General features: G+C 37.0%; 1 protein-coding gene across 14 annotated transcripts in view; it reads right to left on the bottom strand.

Moving 5' to 3' along the window:
• Positions 1-21,874, bottom strand: part of PIP5K1B (phosphatidylinositol-4-phosphate 5-kinase type 1 beta) — a 97,836-nt gene that overhangs the window by 44,776 nt on the left and 31,186 nt on the right. For 8 of the 14 annotated variants that reach the window (XM_021530505.4, XM_021530504.4, XM_021530503.4 and 5 more), the window contains 3 exons: positions 16,378-16,459; positions 15,591-15,659; positions 4,355-4,485 (listed from right to left, as the gene is read on the bottom strand). In XM_021530505.4, coding sequence (XP_021386180.2) covers positions 4,355-4,485; positions 15,591-15,659 — 200 coding nt within the window. In that variant the 5' untranslated portion in view covers positions 16,378-16,459. Of the gene's footprint in view, positions 1-4,354; positions 4,486-5,660; positions 5,835-15,590; positions 15,660-16,377; positions 16,460-21,874 lie in introns of those variants that run through there. The other 6 variants (XM_021530512.4, XM_085567564.1, XM_085567565.1 and 3 more) reach the window with 3 other exon arrangements.

Here is a 21,874-nt window from a genome sequence, read left to right as displayed (position 1 = left end):
GCCTCCATCTATGAAAACAAAAAGTGCAGGCTGAAACATACCATCTTGCTTGAAATGTTCTGCATTTCTGAATCCTTGTAGCCAAAATTAACTGCTATATACAACGGAGCAGCTTGTGTTTGGCTTCTCAGTCATCACAGAAAATGCACCTCCTTCTGTGGCTACTGGAAGAGTTTAATAAGGTGCCTACACTGTCAACTCAAGAAAAATGCAGCCGGACAGCCTCATGGCCCAGCGACCAGTTTGAGACATCTCTGCCTACCAGAGCTAAGCTTACAGATGAGCAACGAGCCATTCTAACCAAGATCATCTCACTTGGAGCCAGCACCATCGCCAAGCCATAGCGCTGACAAAATATTGCTGAAGCCACATTGTACGAACAACTACCTGGAAGCAAATTGTGTCACTGAGAACTGCTTCCAGCCAAGGAAGACAGGAGCACAAGTATGCCTGACACAGCTAGTCGCAGGACAAAGCATAGAGAGCACATGCAGTATGCATGTGCTTGCCACTGAACCCTGCAGCCACAGGTGCAGAAGTATCAACACCTCAGGTAAGCACCTCTGTTGCTGGATTTCCAAAGCAGAGTTGAAAAGCCAGAAAAGAGGTTACTTGGAGTGGTTTCCCTTGTGGTTTCACTCTATTCAGCAAGTAGGTGGAGACTTCAGACACTGTCTTCAGAATCAAGTAGATCGGTGCAGGGTGCGTTTTGTTTCTCCATTCCAGGACAGATTTGCACAGTACTATTTTAACTCTATCTGGATGGTGGTTCTCAATGAGCACTGTTATTGTAGCTTCCAGTAATACCTCATTTTCCAAAAGCAATATATTATACAAACTCTTATACAAAAGCTTGAAGGGAAAGGGATGAAAGGTCTTCCACAACTACAATGTGCAAATGAAGGCAAGCACCTTTGCAATTCAAATCCAGCCACTATACAGAGATACCTGAACTTCACTCAAAGTCATTTCCAGAAATAAATACATAAATTAACTGGGCTAAACTCTGACCAAATTAACACAGTTACAGAGTAATTCTGGACCAGGAGTAACCTGCAATTCAGAGAGTTACTTCTGATTTACATCACTAGGTCCCACAATATGCAGAGCAGTTATGTTCAGATCTGACATAACCACTTTTTTCCCTGGCATTTTTCTCCATTCTTAATGAATCCTGAATGCTTCAGTATGACTACTGAAGCACAGATACAGGTTGAGGGTTATTTCATGGACTGAGAGGTGTGCAGAGACTATCCTCTTCAACCAATAAAATCCATAAACAAGTGTTAACTATTTTTCCTTAATTATAAAAGGGCAGATATAACACTCTTCTGCTCACTGGGGCACAGACTGAATTGCATTGCATTTCTACTAGCTTAAGTCTATCTTACTACAGTCACCTTAACAGTGCCCCTGTTGCTGTCAAAGAAGCATGTCTTCTCACCTCACTAACAGACATAGGTAAGGCAGAGAAAACATGGGAGGAAGGTGGGGCAGGACACCATGCTAAGAGGCAGGTTGCTGTGAAGTTGCCAAAATGAAGGGGAAGTTCAGCTGAGAGCTGTTTGAAGTTGCAGATGAATTATTTGAACCCAAAGCAAATGGAAAAATACTGCTCCTTACTGAGTAAGCACCTATTTCAGCACCACTCTTGCTGCACTGTTAGGTTCTCCTTCAACTACAAACTTCTGCAAAAAGTTTACTCAGTCTCAGGTTGCTCCAGGGTACTTCCAGGTAGAGGTCAACCCACTTCACCTGCTGGTGTAACTAATTTTCACCAATTGCTTTCAACCCAGACCAATCCAAACAGGACAAAAAAGTCATTACAGTAATGACTTTTAACAATGCTGCAGGTAGGTACAGGTAGGTATTCCCCTTGGAAAAAGTGAAGAGCACCTGAGGTGTACCTTGGAAGTGCAGTCCCAGCTGTAAAGAATATGCAGCCTTTGCTTTTTGCTTCAAACATAGTTAATGAAGTTACCTATTGACATGACTCAGGACCAATCCACGTAATACCATCATGAAACAACATTCCAACACTCTGAACCAGCAAGAAAGAATCCTGTATTAATTTTGTGCAATCATAATTGCACAAAATGAATTGTATATATACATATATATATACACAGTTATATACATATACACGTATATATACATATATATATTGTATATATACAACGAATTGCATAACAATTCATGCACAATAATACAATTCTGGTTGAATATAATTTAGATAAATAAAGTGGATGGTACACTGAGACATGCAAGGATTTGAAATTTGACATTTCTGTGCATCAGCATAAGTAATCAAGAGTAGTTTGAAGAGATTGCTCTGGATAGCCAACTTTTAGTTCCATATACAATGTTGTCAAGAAGTGCTCTTCATGGAGAGGTTCTTTGTTACAGTCAAGATGTCTCACTATGCTGTATAAGGCTTACTACCTAGCAAAGCAATGCAAAAAAATCAACGAAGAGAACAAACAAAAAAAGCCAACAAAAACCCAAACAAACAAACAAACAAAAAAAAAACCACAAAAAAAAACCAACCTCCCCCCCAAAAAAACCCACAAAAAATACAAAAAAAAAAAATTCCCAAAACTACACTGCTTTGCCATTACTTTCATTTGTCTAATTTTCCTCAAAATATTATTTTTAATAGGAAACTGTCTGTTTAGGTACTACTAAAGCTTATATATTCAGTTTTACATTAATGCAATCAGTGTCTTTGTTCTGCCTTTTGTTTTTTTTCAAGCCAGAAGGGATGTCTCCCTGCTCTTCCTTAATACCAATACAAAACAAGTAAATCTCATTTCTGTGTGTACACGCATGCGAGTCTCACAGGAAAGAAGGCACATGCAATGCTATGGAGTACAAACCATTTTATTTTACTTGTTCCTTTAAAACTATGTTTAAAAAGAAATAGAATAATTTTTTTCTCTCTAAAACTGTGCTATGTAATAAAACAGTTTTAGCATATAGGTTCAATTTAGTTTTCATGAACAAAGATTAAATAGCAAACATAGCACGGAAGCCTCTATCACTGTCATGGGCAGACATTTTTCTCACCAATAAAAGCTTTGTTACACGATATGCAATTTCTTACCCGTAATTTGAATTTTTAGAACAATATTTTGTGATTATAGTGTATGAAAACACATTCATATAATTACCATCTTTATATCTACCTAATCTACAAGAGAAATGTTACTAACCTTTGTATGAACCCCATCATTAACCCCAAAACAAGGATATGAATACTCTCAACTACTAGGAACTAATGCAAAAGCTGCATTTCACATAAGATTTTTTTTTCTTAAGGATATCTCACTTAAACAAAAATCAAGACATTTTAGATGAGGAAATACCAAAATTTAAAGTGTATGCAATTATTTTGCACATTGTTAATTTAGCTTGGTTTAGTGACACCAGTAAATACTAAGGATTATAAATTATTTGAAACAGCTTATGAAGTAGCATTCAAACTGTACATGAACAAAACTTTGAAAAACTGAAAGAAATCAATCCCAAATCCCAAATCAATCCCAAAGTTTACATTGCATGTCCTTACTGAAACAACTGTATTTAGCACTTATGAAAACCTAGAAAACACTCAACAGAGGAAGTCATCCTGGTTTTGAAATATATTTCTCCTAAACTTTCTTCATCTATTGCTAGCACATGTAACTTGGAAAGGGTACATGGTACTGTACTTCATCTTCTGAACACCAAAAATCAGTATGACCTTGATTTCCCTTATCAGCATAACTGTATTGTAGTAATTTCTATACCAACAACTTGGCAGTGACACAAGCTGAGGTGGCCAAGCAGTGAAGGTGTACAACCTGTAATCAGCATATCTTGTAGGAGCTGAGTGTTGTCACCAACTAGAGTCTTGTCAAACCATGACACCTGGACAGAATTTTATAATGTAACTATAAGGCAATATTGTAGTATACATTTTTATATTATACTTTAAGTGGCAGGACTTGAATTTTCATAAATTTTTAAAACCCCTCAACAAAATATCAAGTATTATTTTCAGAAACTAATACAGCTGAAATTTTCAGCAACTAATCAAATATGAATGTCAGACTGTGTGATTTGCGGAAATCACTTTTAATTCAAATTGACAACTCCTTCAATTGCAAGTGTCAAAATTACTTTCCCTTTCTATAAATGCTAAATCTCAAATTTCAATGACAGCATGAAGACCAGAAAATTTTCAAGTTTCATACATTATATGTACTCTTATATGATTTTGTTAGAACTGAAAAACAAACCTGGTTCAAAATACCTAGTTAAGAGTTTAATAATGAAGTTTTATGGAAGAAAAATCCAATATGCTTGTTCTTACCTTGGTAGAAAGACACTTTCTACTACATAGAAGTCTTGCATAAGAACATCTCTGTCTGGTTTTGATGTAAGATTTCCTACTGTGTATCCTATTCCCAACTGGATAGCACCTTTAATAGCTGAGGATGCAGTCTGTGTAAAAAGTAAGAATTCAAGTATGAGTTTGCTAAAAGCAGATTTCTGGTCTTTATCAATAATATTATAGCTAAATGCTTCAATCATTTTCATAATAACAACACCCTGTCATCTTCACATCCTAGACTTCAGTGAAATAACTGATTTTTAATTAAAATATTTTAAAGAATCACTATATACAAAGTAAAACTTTTCAAATTACCCAAATAATAAACATGGAGTTCTAACTCAGCACAGAATCACAGAATAGCAGGTTGGAAGGGACCTCAAAAGGTTCAACCTTTCTTGACAAAAGCATGATCTAGACAAGACAACCAAGTACCCAATCAAGCCAAATCTCAAAAATGGGAATCCACCAATTCTGGGTAGATTATTCCACTGGCTGATTGTTTTCACTGTGAAATATTTCCACTAGAGTTCAAGTAGAATATCTTCAGGAGTAACTTTAACCCATTATCCTTCATATTTTCCATGTGACCCCTTGTAAAAATAGGGCCTCTATCTTCTTTGAAACCACGCTTTAAATACTGTAACACAGTGATAAGTTTCCCCTCAACTGTCACTTCTCAAGGTTGAACAAACCCAACTCTCACAGTCTCTCCTCACGTGTCAGGCTTCTCAGCCCTTTGATAATTTCTGTGGCCCTTCTCTCCACCCTCTCCAGCCTGACCATATCTTTTTTGTATAGGGGAGACCAAAACAGATAAGAGTATTCCAGGTGTGGCCTGACAAATGCTGACGAGAATGGGATAATCTCTGCTGCTAATGCCCCTGCTGATGCAGCCCAAGACCTCACTGGGCTCCTTTGCTCCATCAGCACACCCCTCACTCATACTCAGCTTTTTGCTCACTGGGACTCCCTGGTCCCTTTCCACAGATCTGCTCCCCAGCCTTGTGCTCCCAGCCTGTGCTGCACTCCTGGATTTGTTTTCCCAAGTCTCAGACTCTACACCTGTCCTTGTTAAACTTCAAAAGGCTCTTTGCCCACTCTTCCAGCCTACACAGGTTTTCCTCCAGCATGACTCTCCCTTCCGAAGTGTTCACTTGATCCCTGAGTGATTTTAAGTGCTCTGGATGAACACATATGAAGACATAAAACAGCGCTGGGCTCAACACCAATCCCTGAGGAGCCCACTTGTGCCAGGTTGCCAGCTGGAAAAGGAGCCATTTACCCCCACTCTGGGTGCTGCCTGTGGGTCAGTTCCCCACCCACTGCACGGGCAGCTTGTCCAGACTGTTACGCAACAGCTTCACCAGGAGGCTGCAGGAGACGTAGAGAAAGCCTTGGAGAAACACAGGAGACAACATCCATGGCCTGCCCCCATCAACCAAACAGCTTGCTTGCCCTAGAAAACAATCAGGTTTGTCAAGCACAATTTGCCCTTGTTGAACTCATGCTGGCATTTCCTAATCATATGCTTCATCTGACTTGTGATGGCTTCTAGGAGAATTCTTTCCATAACACTTTCCTTTGCCTTAGTATAAAGTTTCAGAGTGCAAAGACAGACCCCAAACTCCACAATATTGTGATCACTGTAGCCAAAGCCATCACTAAGTGAGATATTACAAAGCTCGTTTCCTTGGTTAGTGAGCAGCCAGTCCAGCTATGCCTCATTCCTGGTTAGCACATCTAACATTTGCATGAGGAAGCAGTCCTGTATTCATTCCAGAAATTTGATGGATGTTGTGACCTGCTGTATTGCTCTACCAAGAATGTCTGGATAGTTGAGGTCACCGAAAAGACCTACAATCTGTTATCCAAAACTGCTTAAGTGACCCTGATTAAGTGCTTCCTTGACCTTTTCTTCTTGGTTTGGAGGTCAGTAGCAGATGCCTAATCTAGATCCCCCTTGGGGATGTTCTTTCTGATCTTGATCCAGAGGCATTTGATATGGCTTCCACAGACACTGTAGTTGATCTGTACATGTTCATGATTCACTTTTAACCCAGAGTGCAACTCCTCCTCTACTTTTCTGCCTGTCTTGACAAAACCTGTAATGATCCTTTGTGATCCTGTTAAAAGTTGCAATCTAACAGGACATTCAAAATGTTTCAGGATTGTGAAGTGTGCATTATATTCTGGAAAGAAACAGTCACAAATTCCAGGTGATTATACATGCATGCCAAAGCATGACAATGCAAGCTTATGGCTTAAATGTTGATTCTAGATGCAAATAAATATATTTATTATCTTCTGCCTAACAGTCAGTGCAAGAGGTCTATTGACTGTGCAGAGTCCTGAGAAAAAATGAAATGGGGAAAGCAAAAAAAATCTCTCTGAAAAATCTACCCTTTATAAAGTCCAAGACTAAATTCAATGGCCAGAGCTTGCAGGACAGAGAAGGCTTCAAAACAACGGCATGAAATTGTGATACTATATGCGTGTAAATTGAGACCATATCTGAAACCTTCTCATGCTGAATAGACAGTCACACTACATCAATTTTAAAAACAGCAGAAGTGAGTCAAAATCAGAAACTAGTCAAAAAAGGAGTTTTTAAAGAAACATGGAAAGAGTGAACAAAGAAAACCATTGGTCAGGGAAAGAATGCTATAAGAAAGGGAGTATCTTCCCTTGCATGATCACCAGTTTGAAGACATGTTTGGTCCCTGTTTCTAGGCTTTACCTTCTACCTACCCAACAAGCAAGAGACTAACAGAAGAAACAAAGACCACCAGAAGTTTCATGATCAGAACCACTTCAGCACTTGAACAGAAACATTTCAGGAGTGGAAATTACATAAGAAGTGGTTCAAGTACACAAAGCTACTCTTGTTCTAGTTCTTGGAACAGCATAAACTAGAGTGGCTCTTAGTTTTAGAAAAGACAGAGATGTGTAGCTCTTAAATAATTAACACTGCATACCAAGCAGAACTTAGACTTGCATAACAGTTTAGAACCAGCAATTTGGTGGGAACAAACAACAGTCCATTCTGAAAGTACTACTTTGACTAGTAAAAAGATTTGGCTTTGGGTCATAAGAAGAGTCACATTTTTCTTTCCTTCAAAGGCTTCTATTCATGAATGATTAATGCTCAACAAAAGCTGTAATTATGTAACTTTGATCAAACCAATACACATACAAATAGTTTCTGCTTCATTGCTGGATGCCCATCATGTTCACTGCCACAGCAAGCAACTATGGCTGAAAGAACAGCAGACAGAACAGCACAACAGAGGACGTGCCATTCCAAACAAACCCTGACAAAACCCACCAAACTTTAAAAACACCCAATAGAAGTAACCTGGCAATGTGATTTCAAAAAGAAACCTCTGGATCACCTTTCAAGCTCATAAAAATATTTGTAGTAATTTTTTTTTTTCAAATTCAAAAGACCCATACACTTGTAGTCTCTGGAAGGCAGAATGTAAAACCTTCTAGGACAATGACACAGACCTTTCCTACAAGGTTACCTCCTTGTTAATTTCCACTCATATTCAAGAATGTCATTAGTAACCACCCATCATTTCTGCAGCAACCAGAGAAGTTGGCTTAGCAGAAAAGTAATTTAGGAAATAATTCAGAATACTTTAACAACAGCTTTGAAACAAATTGAGAGCTGCTACAGTATGCTGAAGGCAACTGCTAGCCCAAAGTCCACATCTTGTCAATGACTACTATGACCAAAGGCTGGTAACTCAGTATGCTTTTAGCAACTGACAAGTATTTGTTTTCAGTCCATTAAATAAAAACAGAACAAGCCTTGGAATTTGTCTTTTAAACATCACTTGTCTTAATTTTTATATTACTATTAGTAATAATAATATTATCATCATTAAATAAAAAAAAATATAAAAAAGCTCCTTCTTAAGCCTTAGGGGAAATGTTCTCGAAATATCCATTTTATTACTACAAAAATGTATTTCTAGGAAACTGCAAATGCAACTGGAAAAACTGAAGTCCCTTTTGAATTTTTCGTTACTTGGGCACCACTTTCAATGCCCATTAAAAGACATTAAGACAGCAAAAAGCAGCAAAATCTAGTTTCAAACCTAAGCTCTTATTTTAATTTGTCTTGAATACTCTCCTGCTGCAAAGCAAACAATAAAATTCAGCAACCTTCTGCACCATGGGTTTTTTCAGTCTTTTAGAGACTGAAATAAATTTTTCTTCCCATTAGTCTTAGGAAGAGGTTCAGAAAATGGCTCTGAGATTATTTATTAACTGTAACTGTAAAACTGACAGCACACAGTGACAGTACAATGAGTCACAGATAATTTAACCTATTATCAACATTCTGAAGATCAAAAAATACTAAGGGATGATAATAACCAGCAGGATAAAAATGTTGATGAATTTTAGGTTATGAAAGTGATTGAATTTGTAGCAAATGTTGTACTCTATGACAGCCGTCTTTGTTACATAAAGGGACACAAAGTAAAACTTCTCCTGTCCTCCTTCTGCTGTTCAGGATATTACTGTCTACTGCACAGGTGCTTTGATGCTTTTATCCCTGCATAAAAAACTGAAACTGTTCTCATAATGAAACATACCTTTGCCTCTTTTTGTCAAAAGTAACTATACATTTTTTCATACCTGTCATATGGCTTTGCTAAAAGAGCCTGTAGATGAGAAAAATTATATGCATTCAAAGCATAACAGCAGTATAAAACACAGAATACAGGTACATGGAATATTTGCATCACTGATAAATATTCTAGTACTCAATACACTGTTTTCTTGAATTACTTTCTCTGCAGATTGGTCTTCCACTTGCTCTACATTACTGTAAGCTGAAATCCTTTTTTCAGAGTAGCAAAATAAATGAGAAATTAAATCCTCTTAAATCAGGTCTTAAGTTCGCACATGATCCCACAAATAAACTAGGCAGGATTCAGACATTGTTTTTCCTATAAATAATCATGTTCAGGTAGCCTTCTAAAGTGTAATTTTTTTATTTAATAAAATAAAGGTGCTACTCAGACATATATAATGCATATAAAGGCAGTTCATAACCAGATAACCATAAAAAAACCCAACAAAATAAAATCAACTAACTGAAACTATCTAATAACCTTACAAGTTAGGAACAAGGCTACTGAAAGGATTAAAAAAATCTGTCCTTTAAAGTAACTGAAAAAAAAATTCAAGGATGGCAAAAATATGGATACTGTAATTTCAGAATGTATATTATAATTTGGACAATAATTGCTTCTGTTAGAGTGTGAAGGTTGTAAATTACTGGCAAACCTGACAAAATACAAATATGTCAGTAAATGTACAAACTCCACTGTACACAAAGATTTTATATATGATAAATGAATTTATTCCTTGAAACAAGTGTCCCTATAATTTATTGGTAATTGTATGGGACTATTAATGGCATAAAAGATTTAACAAACCATGAGCAGATTGGAGCTGAGCAGAAGGACACAGGCTTAATCTAATTTAATAGAAGTTCCTCTCTACTGTCATTCAGTTATTTTTCTGTGCAATTTTCAAGTCTCAATTGCTCTTTGCTAAATCTATATGCATTTCCTACAACATGTTAATGAAACTCTAACATTCTAGGCTTCTTCAAAAGTAGACATCAAAGGGAAACCCTTTAAGTCCTCATGAATGTGAACTTTGCCCTTGTTTTTTTGTGTTCTCCCCTTTTATAACATTTTATTGCAGCTGAAGTTTGACCTATGAACGTTCTATAGCAAAGATAGTGATTTTTCCAGAAGACAGCTGGTTTATTGCAGGTGCCACAAAGTGATGCAGAGAAATTAACTCTGCCTTGGAAATTCTACATCATTATCACTGTGAAAGGCAAAATGATGATTGCTTTTCTACTACTGCCATTCATACAGGTTTTTAAATCTGCCAAATAAAATGGCACAGACACCTAACTACCACAACTCTTTTTAAGAGATAGGGAGAAACAGACATCTGAACAGAAGTCTTCACTGGTTTACACTGCTTTGCAACCACGCATCCCAAAAAGTAGTTGTCACTAGATTCATTTCTCTCTGCTACTGTATGTGGAGAAATCTGCTTTCATCTTCCTCATTATCTCACCCTTGTCCTCTGTTGACAGTAAACAGGATTGGGGTAGAACAGCTACCTGCCTTCAGGCAAAAGTCTCAGTGAAATAAATAACTTTTTTAAAAAAGGAAGAAAAATATTCATAGGTCTCACTTAAAAAAAATTGTTGAAGCCACATGGCTTTTGCCAGATCTGAATTTTCTACTACAAGCAGACATTTGTTCTTCAGCTTTACTAGTTAATGTAAGTCCCAGAAATCCACCCATGCTATCACTTCCCTGCAAACACAGTTTATCATTTCCAGACTTCTGAGAAGAGAGAATATGCCAGAAATTGTGCAAACTCTTAAGCCAAACTATCTGAGGAGAATGCCTGTTGAAAAACAATACATATTCCTCAAGCAATATTTAAAAATAGCTTGCTTAGGATATTAGGAAATTTCAATTAGATTCAAGACATACATGTGGTTATTGCCTAGTCCGTGGCTCCTGCACTTGATCTTTCTGTCTTTGAGTGCCTGGTGTGCTTACAGTCTCCTTGAAACAACACTTGACACTGTTTCTACTGAAACTCCCAGACAGAGGCAGCTACCCCATCTCAGCATGCTTTCTGTAGCTGATACATAATAAATCACAAATAGGGACATGAAAATAGAGCTACCAGAAAATCCCATTAAAAAAAACTAATCTTACTGTTTCTCCGCAACTTGTGACCATGGGTCACCACAGTCACAGTACCACTCCAATCTTTCTTCAGTTCACACTTCTCTCTAGCACGTTTGCCTACCTTCTGCAGGTCACTCTTCATAAACGTGGACTCCTGCCCATCGTGTGTGTGTCTGTGCAATTGTTACAGCTGAACTGCAATTAGAATTATTTCCTTGTCCAAGCTGAATCTGATCTCCCTTCATTTTCCAAAATAGGATTCAAATGACTCCATGGCTTTCAATTAATTTTTTCTCAATTTCAAAACATTTATGCTTAAGCTTCAGTAGTAGCCAAGAATCCAACTACTCTGGCTGTTCTATCTTTGAGGAAAAGAATTTGAGACCTCTGAGCTTGGAAGCAGCCATAGCTCCAGGCAACATCACAGTCATTTTAGTATCTTTATAGGTGCATAAAATCTGCCATTGAGGTCCCAGTGCAGCAAAACTTTCAGTGATGAAATTGCAGTGTCTAAAAGAAAAAGTACCCATCTGCCGGCATTAGATGCAGGGCACAAGTCAATGCTAAAAGAGGTGGAGCAATGCTGCTTGCACGTTAGCAAGCTCTAACAATAGGTAGCTGGCTTCCTTTATCCAGGCAAATTTCCCTTGCTTCTGGCAAAGTGACTCACGATATGCAGTTTTGAACAGGTTACATAAAGTGCTTGTAATAGGCTAAACAGAAGAGCTGCAAGATATGTAATGACAAGAAACAAACTCTAATTATATACTTGTGTGGCAGCCTTCAGATTAAACAGAGATTGTGGAAATCCAGTAACAGATATTAACAAGTGCACAATTACATCTATTCTGTTTTCTGGTGTGATTCTTTTACACTTCTAATCTGCTTTGACAAACTTGTCTGAGCCTTATTCTTACCACCATCCTATTATTAAGAATCAGGATGCTACTGAAATCTGATTTGACAAGGAGCGGACTCAGGGCTTGTGTGATCAATGACATTGCAAGTCAGAAACTGCATGTGTGTCAGCAACTTCTCACAACAAAATCTGCAAAATAGAGAGGAAATGAAAAAAAGCAGCAACTGCATACTCTAGATGTCCATGACTGGATACAAATATCTAAAAGAAACTATAGTCTGGTGACCTGATTTTTGCAAGTATGCAATGGTACAAACAACCAGTCTCTCTTATACCTCCTACCCTGTTCCTCTCTGAGAAAAACACTCACAAAAAAACCCCCAAAAAAAACAACAACAAAAAAAGCCAAAAACAAACAAAAAACAAACAAACAAACAAATAAAAAACCCAAAAAAACCCCAAAAAAAACCCCACACAAACCCAAACAAACAAAAACCTAAACCAAAACCCCAAACCAAAAGCAAAAGAAACACAAAACTGACCCAAGCTAACAAAAACCCCTCCACCCTGAAAGAACTGGCCACAGTCTGCACAATTTAGAATTTCTTTGATCTCAAAGTTATTTTAATTCTCTACCTTAAAAGCTGCATGGAACCTGTATCCATGAAGTGTCTCTTTCATTAACTAAGTTCTTTGATCTGGGTGACTGAAACAATTTATTATTCATATTCACACTGTAGACTTAACAACTTCTCAAAATTTACAAATAGAGAACCCATAAGTAGTCTAAGACTATGTTTGTAAAAAATGTATGCAGCTGAACAGCTTTGCAGCCCCACCTTAAAAAACACCATTTAAAAGAGAGAAAAACACCCTGGTTTTCAGACATGAGAAAAAAAATAAAAACCAACAAAAAAAGCCAAACCAAAAACAAACAAACAAAAAAAACCAAAACCAAAAAACCCCAAACAAGAAAAAAATCCACCCAAAAAACTAAAACCAAATAAACAGAAAGTTATGTTCCCTCTTCTCGCAAGACTTTGACTAGATAGTAACAGACAATTAAAAGCCAGAAGAGCATTTATGTCAGAGTGCAGCAGAAGAAAAACTGAAAGCTAAAAAGAAAACAGTGGAAAGAAGGAGCATGATTCATAATAAAAATCATTCTCTGTCTTGGTTCAATTATGCATTTCAGAGTTTGAAAGGATAGTGTAGCAATGCTCATGCAAGCCCTTTCACAAGGTTGTAGTAATGTAAGAAATTTCTTTGAACTTCAACATGTTTACATTCACACAAGATGGCAAGTCAGCTGACTACTGTAGGAAATTGATGAGCTGGAGATTAATTAATTCAGATAAAGATGTTACCTACGTCTGTTTTAGCTGAGATGAACAAAATAATAAAGGAAATATTGCAATAATCTAAAATTCCAGAGGAAAACCTGACAGCCTTACAAACTACTTATTATTCTGGAAAGTTTTATCATGGATGAAGTCAGAGGTGCTCTCCTGCAGATAGCTTGTTTTCATGTAACTCAGGTTAACTTAAAGCAGTGAAAAACAACCATTACTACAGAAGTTTGTAATACATGGATAGCAGTTATAACTACTTAAAAACAGCCCAAGTGGCTGAAAAAGCACCAGCTGAGGAAACAAGCCCTTCTGCAGCCCAGATTTCTGGAGAAGTGGCATGGGAAGTCACAGGAAGGACTGTAAGTATTTTTCAATCAAACAAGTGTAACAATACATGACTGGAGAACTGTAAATGGAACACCTGTGGGCAATTTAAAACGGGTAGCTTCTGGTTGCAAAAAAGCCTTCTGCAGAGCAAGTTTCCTCTTTGTAACTTACCTAAAACCATGGAATTAAATGAGAAATTATATGAAATGCCTCTGATGAACACAAATCTTACCGGGCTTACCCTATACTTCTAGACATATACCATTGATACATCTGAAAATTCATTTAAAAAAAGAAACAACATATATGGACTATCTGAAGGAGGTGAGGATCACAGAATCACAGTGTGGTTTAGGTTGGAAGGGACCACCAGTGGTCGTCTGGACCAACCTCCCTGCTCAAGTAGAGTCTTCAAGATTTAACAGAAGGTGCAAAGTTTCTAAGGAATTTGACTAAAAAAAAGAGAGACATTGTTAAAAGTGGGACATTGGGTTGTTACTAGTCAGCTCTGCATGGATAAATTTTGAGATCAAGATTTATTAATATTTTATTAAAATTATCACAAAAAGGATGATACTATTACATAATAATACTAAAGTATTAGAGGCATATGCAGCACAGAATCTTGAACATAGAAGAACTGGAGGTGTAATTATATGAAAAGGAAATAAACTGGAATAAGATACAACAACTGGTGATTCAGGGGCAGAACTTGGAGGTGACAGTCACTGTGATCTGTGATTATGATGTGGCTATGAATCACAGGTCTTGTCAGAGGGACTTCCAGAATTTGTGCCATAGTGAGAAGATTTCCTACAGCTTCCCCTGAAACAATGTGAATTTATAGTTGAAAAGGAACAGAAGAATATGTGGGATGACCAGGGGGAATGGAAGCTTGCCTACGGCTATTACCAATCTAGTCTAGCAACATAAACCTGTAGAAGTTCAGGCACCAAACATTTCTTCCTTTCTCATACTAATTGTCAAGACAAATTCTGACTGCTATATTTTAAAGTCATCAGTTGGGAAATTTAAATTAACCCATATTTAAAATAAACATTATTTCCTTTCGTTTCTGAGAAAATTATCTGGAATGCTAAGGCCACCAAGGTACTGGCAATGTAATTGCCAGGAAAGGGGTGGTAAAAGAAATAGCTTATTAATCTTCTTGACTTTACCAGCAGTACTGTAAGCGTGACACAGAAATTAAAAACCCTAATCACTGCATGTACTGCAGAAGCAGGTGGACCTCTGGGCTAGATTACAGCAATAATTTAAAACATAATCACCATTTATTTGAGATTATCTGTCAAAGTAATGATCAAATTCAGTAGCTAAAAATTTGATTGTGTAAATATGTAAATAAAAATTTTATAGCTCAGCTTAGTTACCAAAATTGCTAGTGGACCTAGATAATGCTGGTCACAGACAATCAGTATCAGAAAAACAAACCCCAAACCACTCTCAGCAATATCTAAACCGAGTACTGATACATGCTCCTTCATTAAATAAGTCCCCTCTTACACGTCTTTAAGAAAAACAGAAAACAAATACTGGGCTGCTTGGCAAAGTGCTAGAAAGGTGTTTTGCTTTTCAGGTTACTAGTCTAGACATATCACATAAACACTCAAAGCATTTGGAAACTTAGTACATTTCTTACAACAGTGTTTAAGCCCAGAGATGTATCTGTTGCCAAGAGCAAAAATTTCTATCAATCTAGCAAGATGGTATTCCTTAAAGCTGGACTAAACAAGTTTTAAATACCTTATGATTTCACAGCACAGATAAAGTAATTTCAAAAACCCCACGGAACATATTTTATTTCTTCTTGGTTTTAATCTGTTCTGAAATATATTCACATGCAGCAGGTCTGGATTACAGACATGAAGGATAAAACATACAATGAAAAGGTTGAAGGTTTTATTTACCTTTTTATATGTTTTCTCTTCATTTGGCTTTCCAGCAGTAACATCTCCATTTTCAGTAACAAACGACATCTAGTAACAGAAGCTTAGGTTACAAAGAAGGTATTTGCTTTACAAAAGTAATTGTTCAGAAAAATCATATAATTTATTATCCATTTTTGCTAAATTCAAACTTTTCAGAGGACAGCACACTACCAAGATCAGTGAATCAAGGACTATCTAGGATATTTTATTTTCTACACAGACTAAAAGGACAGCACTGGCCCAGGAATATGTCCAGCATATGACTGATTCTACATGATTCTGCTTCTTTTCCCCACACCAGTGTGCAGTGAAGTCTTGCTCCTCAGCCTACTGCATGAGATGTGCATGAAAGAGAAAAACTCTGAAGCTTGTGAGCCAGATATTCAGTGGCATGTCTTAGTCGAAGGTCCTTGGCTGCATCAATATGATGTATCTCCTTAAAGTAGCAAGGAAATCATAGAATAACATGGAATTGCAGACTATTCTGAGTTGAAGGGACCCACAATGAGCACTGAGTCCAGTTAAGTGAATGCCATATACAGGGATTGAAGCCTCACCCTTGGCATTATTAGCATCATGCTCTAGTTGACATTGTATCTTATCACAGCTGTAAAGTTATTCTAGACCAAGAATGAACCACTAAGAGATCACCTTGGTAAGACACTCTGAGTACATCTGCCAAAGTAAACAAAACAAAAAAGTACAATGACACGGCTTAAAATAATTCTAGATTTTACCAATACTTTGACAAGGGAATTATACTTACCCTTATGAACAACAGAACAGGTCATCTGGAGCTGAGAGTGAAGATCAAGCCATTCATTGGTGGTGGTAATGCTTTTCACAACCTATTATAAGAAATATCTCTCATCTCTATGCCTTAACAAATTTCCTTTTATTAGCTGTAGATTTCCTTTTATTGCTATTCTTCCTTCAAAGCAAGCATTCAGCTACAAGTGAGGCTTTTTAAGATTCATGTCAAATAACTTGGTTGCTATACTTAGAATTTACTATACTTAAAACATATTATAACTTGGTTAATATACTTAGAAACTGGCAGTATTACACAGGAGGGAATCAGTGCAGAGTAATTCCTTTTTGCCCCAGATATTCCACCCCTGTGGCACAGGCAACTCTACAATAAAACATATAGGTAGAGCAATACACATATATGCTCTGGAGTGTTGTGTAATTACATGTGTTATTAAGGCTTATAATATCCAATCACTTATAAGAAATAGCTGTGATGGTTTGGAAGACAGCACATTGAAAAGTCAAAGATTACAAATAAGAAAAAATATAATAATACTTCAAATGAGAAGAAAATCTCACTTTGTCTTTAAGCGGTTCAAATAGCATCTTGTGCATAACTAAAAATTGGTTTAAAAAAGTATTCTCAGGCCTCATTCACTGATTTTGATTTTCCATTAATCTAAAAAGTATACTTAACACTACCAAGGAACCTTTTCATAAAAGGAGTCAAAGTATTTTCCTTTCCTTTTCTTCGGAAAAGCACCTGAGCCAAAAAAAAAAAAAAAAAAAAAAAGGTGGGGGTGCACAACAAATAGAAACTTGGAGTTTCTCAGAAGAAAACAATGCCTCAGAAAAACATACTTCTTATACTGCATACCAGTATTTTCCTCCTTCAGCTAACGGCATTCTTCATTGTAGCCTCCATACAAGTAACATGTGTTAATCACTAATTCCTTCATTTGGATGTGCATTAGCAGTCTCCTATACACTGAACTCCTATCTAAAGGCAACAACTTTGTTTTTATAGCTTTTTAAATTGTACATAGTTCATCTCACTCACCTATATTCACACATTTAATATTAATATTACTATTCATCCATGCTTACAACTCTATCAGTACACAAAGGCATTAAGAACTTGCTTAAACAGCTTTTGTAGGAAAAGAAATGTCATTTTAATTACTAGTAAAAGACTTTTAAAATAACTGATCACTGGGTTAAAATACCAATCCCCACCCAAGCTGTTGTTCTCCACATACCTCCAAGACTATTGATACAATATGAAGTTCCACTACACACAAAACTTCCTAAATTATGAGCACACAGACTCAGCAAAAGCCAAACATGAATGTAACATGGGAGAGTTCTTTCAGTAAGTCAGCTCAATAAAACACTCATGCTAGACATGGGAGAAAAGCCTGGTTTTTTTCCCAGCACAGACAGACAAATTATTCAACACTTCACTTATGTGAAAATATACCCCTGCAATGCTGACAATAGGAAACAGACAACGTTCAGTAACTACCAAGTATAAAAGCTCATACACCATAAAGACAGTAAATTTTTCCTGTATGTGTCAATTACTTTCCTAAAGGCATCTAGAAGAGAATTTTGTTCTAATCTTCTGAGAAAAGACACCACTCTATCTTAACTGTGGTTGTGTCAAACAACATTCAAAATCTGTGCTGTGAGTACCATCTCTTTGTTCCATGCTAACAATGTTTTGCGAAGTATTACTCCTGTATTTTCCTCCTGCCTGAGAGCTAATGAAGCAGTACATGGTGCCTTCGCACACGTTTTATAATGTGCAGAGCAACAGCTACTGTCTCAGTTCTGAGGTTTAACAGTTCAAAGACAGGTCACAGTCTTGGACTCACTTCCAGACTAAGCTACAACTATTTATTTTTTTGTTGCCATAGCAGGAAACTACTGTAACTAAACTTGATCTCTGTATGTACCTGACAAAGGAAAAGTTCACAATAAAGTAAGATGTGGGGTAGGGGTGGGTAGAGGACGAAAACTTTTTGTTTCAGAAATATTGTAGTGTGTTTTTTGCTGGGATAAAGTTAATTTTCTTCACAGTAGCTAGTGTGGGGTTACATTTTAGATTTGTGGTGGAAACAGTGTTGATAATTCAGGACTGTTTTCTACTCTTGCATAGTGCTCACACAGCATCAAGGCCTTGCTGCACCCTTCCAGTGCATGGGTTGGCAACGCACAAGGAGCTGGGAAAGGAAACAGCCAGGACAGATGAACCCAGCTGACCAAAGAGATATTCCAGACCATATGGTATCATGCTCACTTACACAGAGGTAGGGGGAAGAAGGAAAGGAGGACGGTCAAAGTGACTGTTTTCCTTCCCAAGTCACCATTAGATATTATGGGGCTCTGGTTTCCTAGCAATGACTGAACATCTTCCTGTCCATGTGAAATGGTGAATGAATTCCTTGTTTTGTTTTGTTTACATGCACAGCTATGTACCTATTTAGAGATAAACAGTCTTTATCTCTACCCCTGAGTTTTTTCACTTTTACCCTATTGATTCTCTACTCAGTTCCATCAGGGGGTAGTGAGTGAGAGAGTGTGTGGGGCTCAGCAGCTGGCTGGGCTTAAACCATGAGTGAAAGATGGCTATAAAGATCTTGTCTTTACCGTCTTAGATGCTATCCCACCTGATAACAAAGAAAGAGAAACATTTAAGTACAGTAGGAATTTAAAGAGGTTTTTTCCCAAATACTTTTGAAGAGTCAACATTTTGGTCACAAATCTTATGTGCAACAAAAACTACTGTGACATGTACATTTCTGGAAACACAAGATTACAGCCTTCAGTTTCAGCCTTCTGCTCCAAACACCTTCTAGTCCTAAATGCAGACTTTGAAAAAACCACATCTATTCAATGCATGCTTCGGAAAAAAAATAAAATAATTGTGTTTCACAGTTAGTTTCTCACAGGAGAATCATACAACCACACACTTCCTAACACAAACCGCAACTTCCATCACTCTGGGGGAAAAGTGCCATATGCATTTTCCTCTAGAGCTACAGGGATGCCTTTTTAATTTCTCCGATCAGCCAGAAGGCCACAATGTCAACACCACCCTGCCCACCACATAGCTAGCATTTTGGAACAGAAATTACAGACAGCAAATGTGAGCTTCCTACCCAGCTTTGATTTCTTGTTCTTGAATTTTTAATTCCATGTTTCTTATATAGTCAAAATTTTTCTTTTACTAACAGCATAAAGTATTTGTTTTTCCAGATTATAAATAGCCAGCTGTTTTACACAACCTCAGTTGCTGAGGCCCAGTTCACGTGAACAGGTATTTGTACCTTACACAAAAATGGCCTCTCAGCTCAATTTCAAGTTAACTTTATAACTTCCAACAATTTCAATAAAAGCCAACATTCATGAAAAATGCTATTGCTAGATTCCTACAGGCCCATGTATTAGTTCATTCAGCGAAAAATCAGGTCTACTTTTTTTCCATTACCATGAAAACATTTTGGGGTTTTTTTTGGATAATTCAATTCTTAGCATATTTAGACCATTTTCTTAAACAAATAAATTTTTTAAGCATTAATAAAGCATGCTGTTGAGGAATCACACTCCAAATAAAAGCCATGTAACTTTCATTATATGTAGTACTTGTTCTGATTGATAGTTAAAAGTGAAATATTCTTCATAGCTTTCAATACAGACATATCCCTGGGTGTACTGCTGTCTGGCTTCTGCAGTGAGTTAGAAACCTCATGCAAAAGAAAACATATTTATAACTTCGCACAGGTGTAATCTTTAATCTTAAATATGAGAAGTAAAAAAACAAGACAAAACAAGATGAAATGAAGCTTTAAATTTTCCAGTGGGCAGAGGGAGAACACTAGAAATCAAAGAATTCAATAAACAATTCTGTATGTTTAAGATTACTCATATATAAATAAAATAAATGGTACAGCACAGATTTTCCAGCCTGAAACACACAAATGCATTTTCAGAAACACTCTGGGTTTTTTGGGGTTTTTTTTTGGCAAGTGAATGCATTGGGATGGAATACACAATTTTGGATCAATACAGAAACTTCATTCTCATAGTTCTGTGCATTTCATATTACCTACTTATTTAACTGCTTCTTAATGCTTGAATGGCTCCCTTCTGCCAGGAGGACACTAAATCCTCAGAATGTGGCAAGTGACTTCTCAGAAAAGCACAGACTCTTGCATTAAATTCATACCTATGATACTAAGCGGGAGACAAAAAAATATCATCAGAATAGTAATTCTACATGTCCTAAGTGACTGGGAGTTTACACACCAAGACTGCATTCCTTCTTGACCACAGCAGCTTGTAAGGATGCTGACAAGAATTTCTAGTCCTACAAACAGCATTTATAGTGAATTCCATTAAAAACAATCATCAGGTCAAATTCCTTCATGGCTCCTGTCTCCTCTCTATTACAACTTTGAAGCAGCAGCTTCTAAGACAACTATGAAAACCATAGTCATTCCATTACTGCAAAACTCTTACTAGTAAGATTTGTTCAGACTTATTTTCCTTATGGAATCTGTGACAGTAGCTTTTAAAGTCAGTTCTTCAACTCACTAAAAGGACTTGCAGATCTGTAAGACAGCATTCTTCCACTAAACCACATTTGGGACAGTCATACACTGCCAGATTTCAGCTCTAGTGTGAAGCTGGAGACCTTTGTTGCACAAAATTTTGCCAGAAGAGGCAAGCCTTCTAAGTTAAAAGTTGAAGAAATCCATGAACACATGTTCTCTTGTGCTTCCCCTACCCCAAGCTCAAGTACCCAAAAACCATTCATGGTATTCTTGGAGCTACCTGAAGGCAGGTCCAAGATCAAAAGGCACTATTAAAGCTAACTCCTTACTCTTAACCTACTTCTTTGAAATTATAAAGATTTGAGTTCATACCTTCTTAGGCACTGAACTTCTCTTACAGATGATGCATTTACAAATTCTCTCTCCTGTCTGGATTCTCTGCCAGCTAATACAATATGCACAACAGCACTGGATTTCCAAATTAGATCTCATCTTATCTTGTTTATTATTCCATGAAACTTGCTAGTACTCTGGACCACTGTCAAATTCAGTTGACAAACTTAGGTCAATCAAAACTGTCAATAGTTTTTTCCCTACCCTCTCCAGCCGAATTTGAACAGTAGGATTATTTATCTGATTATTTGTAAATGAAGGGGTTTGGGACACAAAAAAAATCCTCTGACACACATAAAAATTGCCTACACACATCTTGTTTCCATACAAAATCCATCCAAAGGTATCAGCATACTATCAGCACTATTTTCAGAAGGCTCAAGAGGCAAATGACTTGTTAACTTCAGGTAAATAATAGGACGTATGTCTTATTACATTTTAGCTCCTTAAAGAAGCTTTTCTCCATGCTTTAAAACAATGCTGTCTATAATTTTCATGGTTTAATTGCCTTCCTTCCGAGTTTACCAGACAATGAAGAGTGGTGTTTAGGAACCTGCA

This window comes from Lonchura striata, chromosome Z (genome assembly GCF_050655825.1).
Source record: "Lonchura striata isolate lonStrDom1 chromosome Z, ASM5065582v1, whole genome shotgun sequence".
In the NCBI taxonomy this organism is placed as follows: Eukaryota; Metazoa; Chordata; class Aves; order Passeriformes; family Estrildidae; genus Lonchura; species Lonchura striata.
This window is presented reverse-complemented; position numbering and strand designations above follow the sequence as displayed.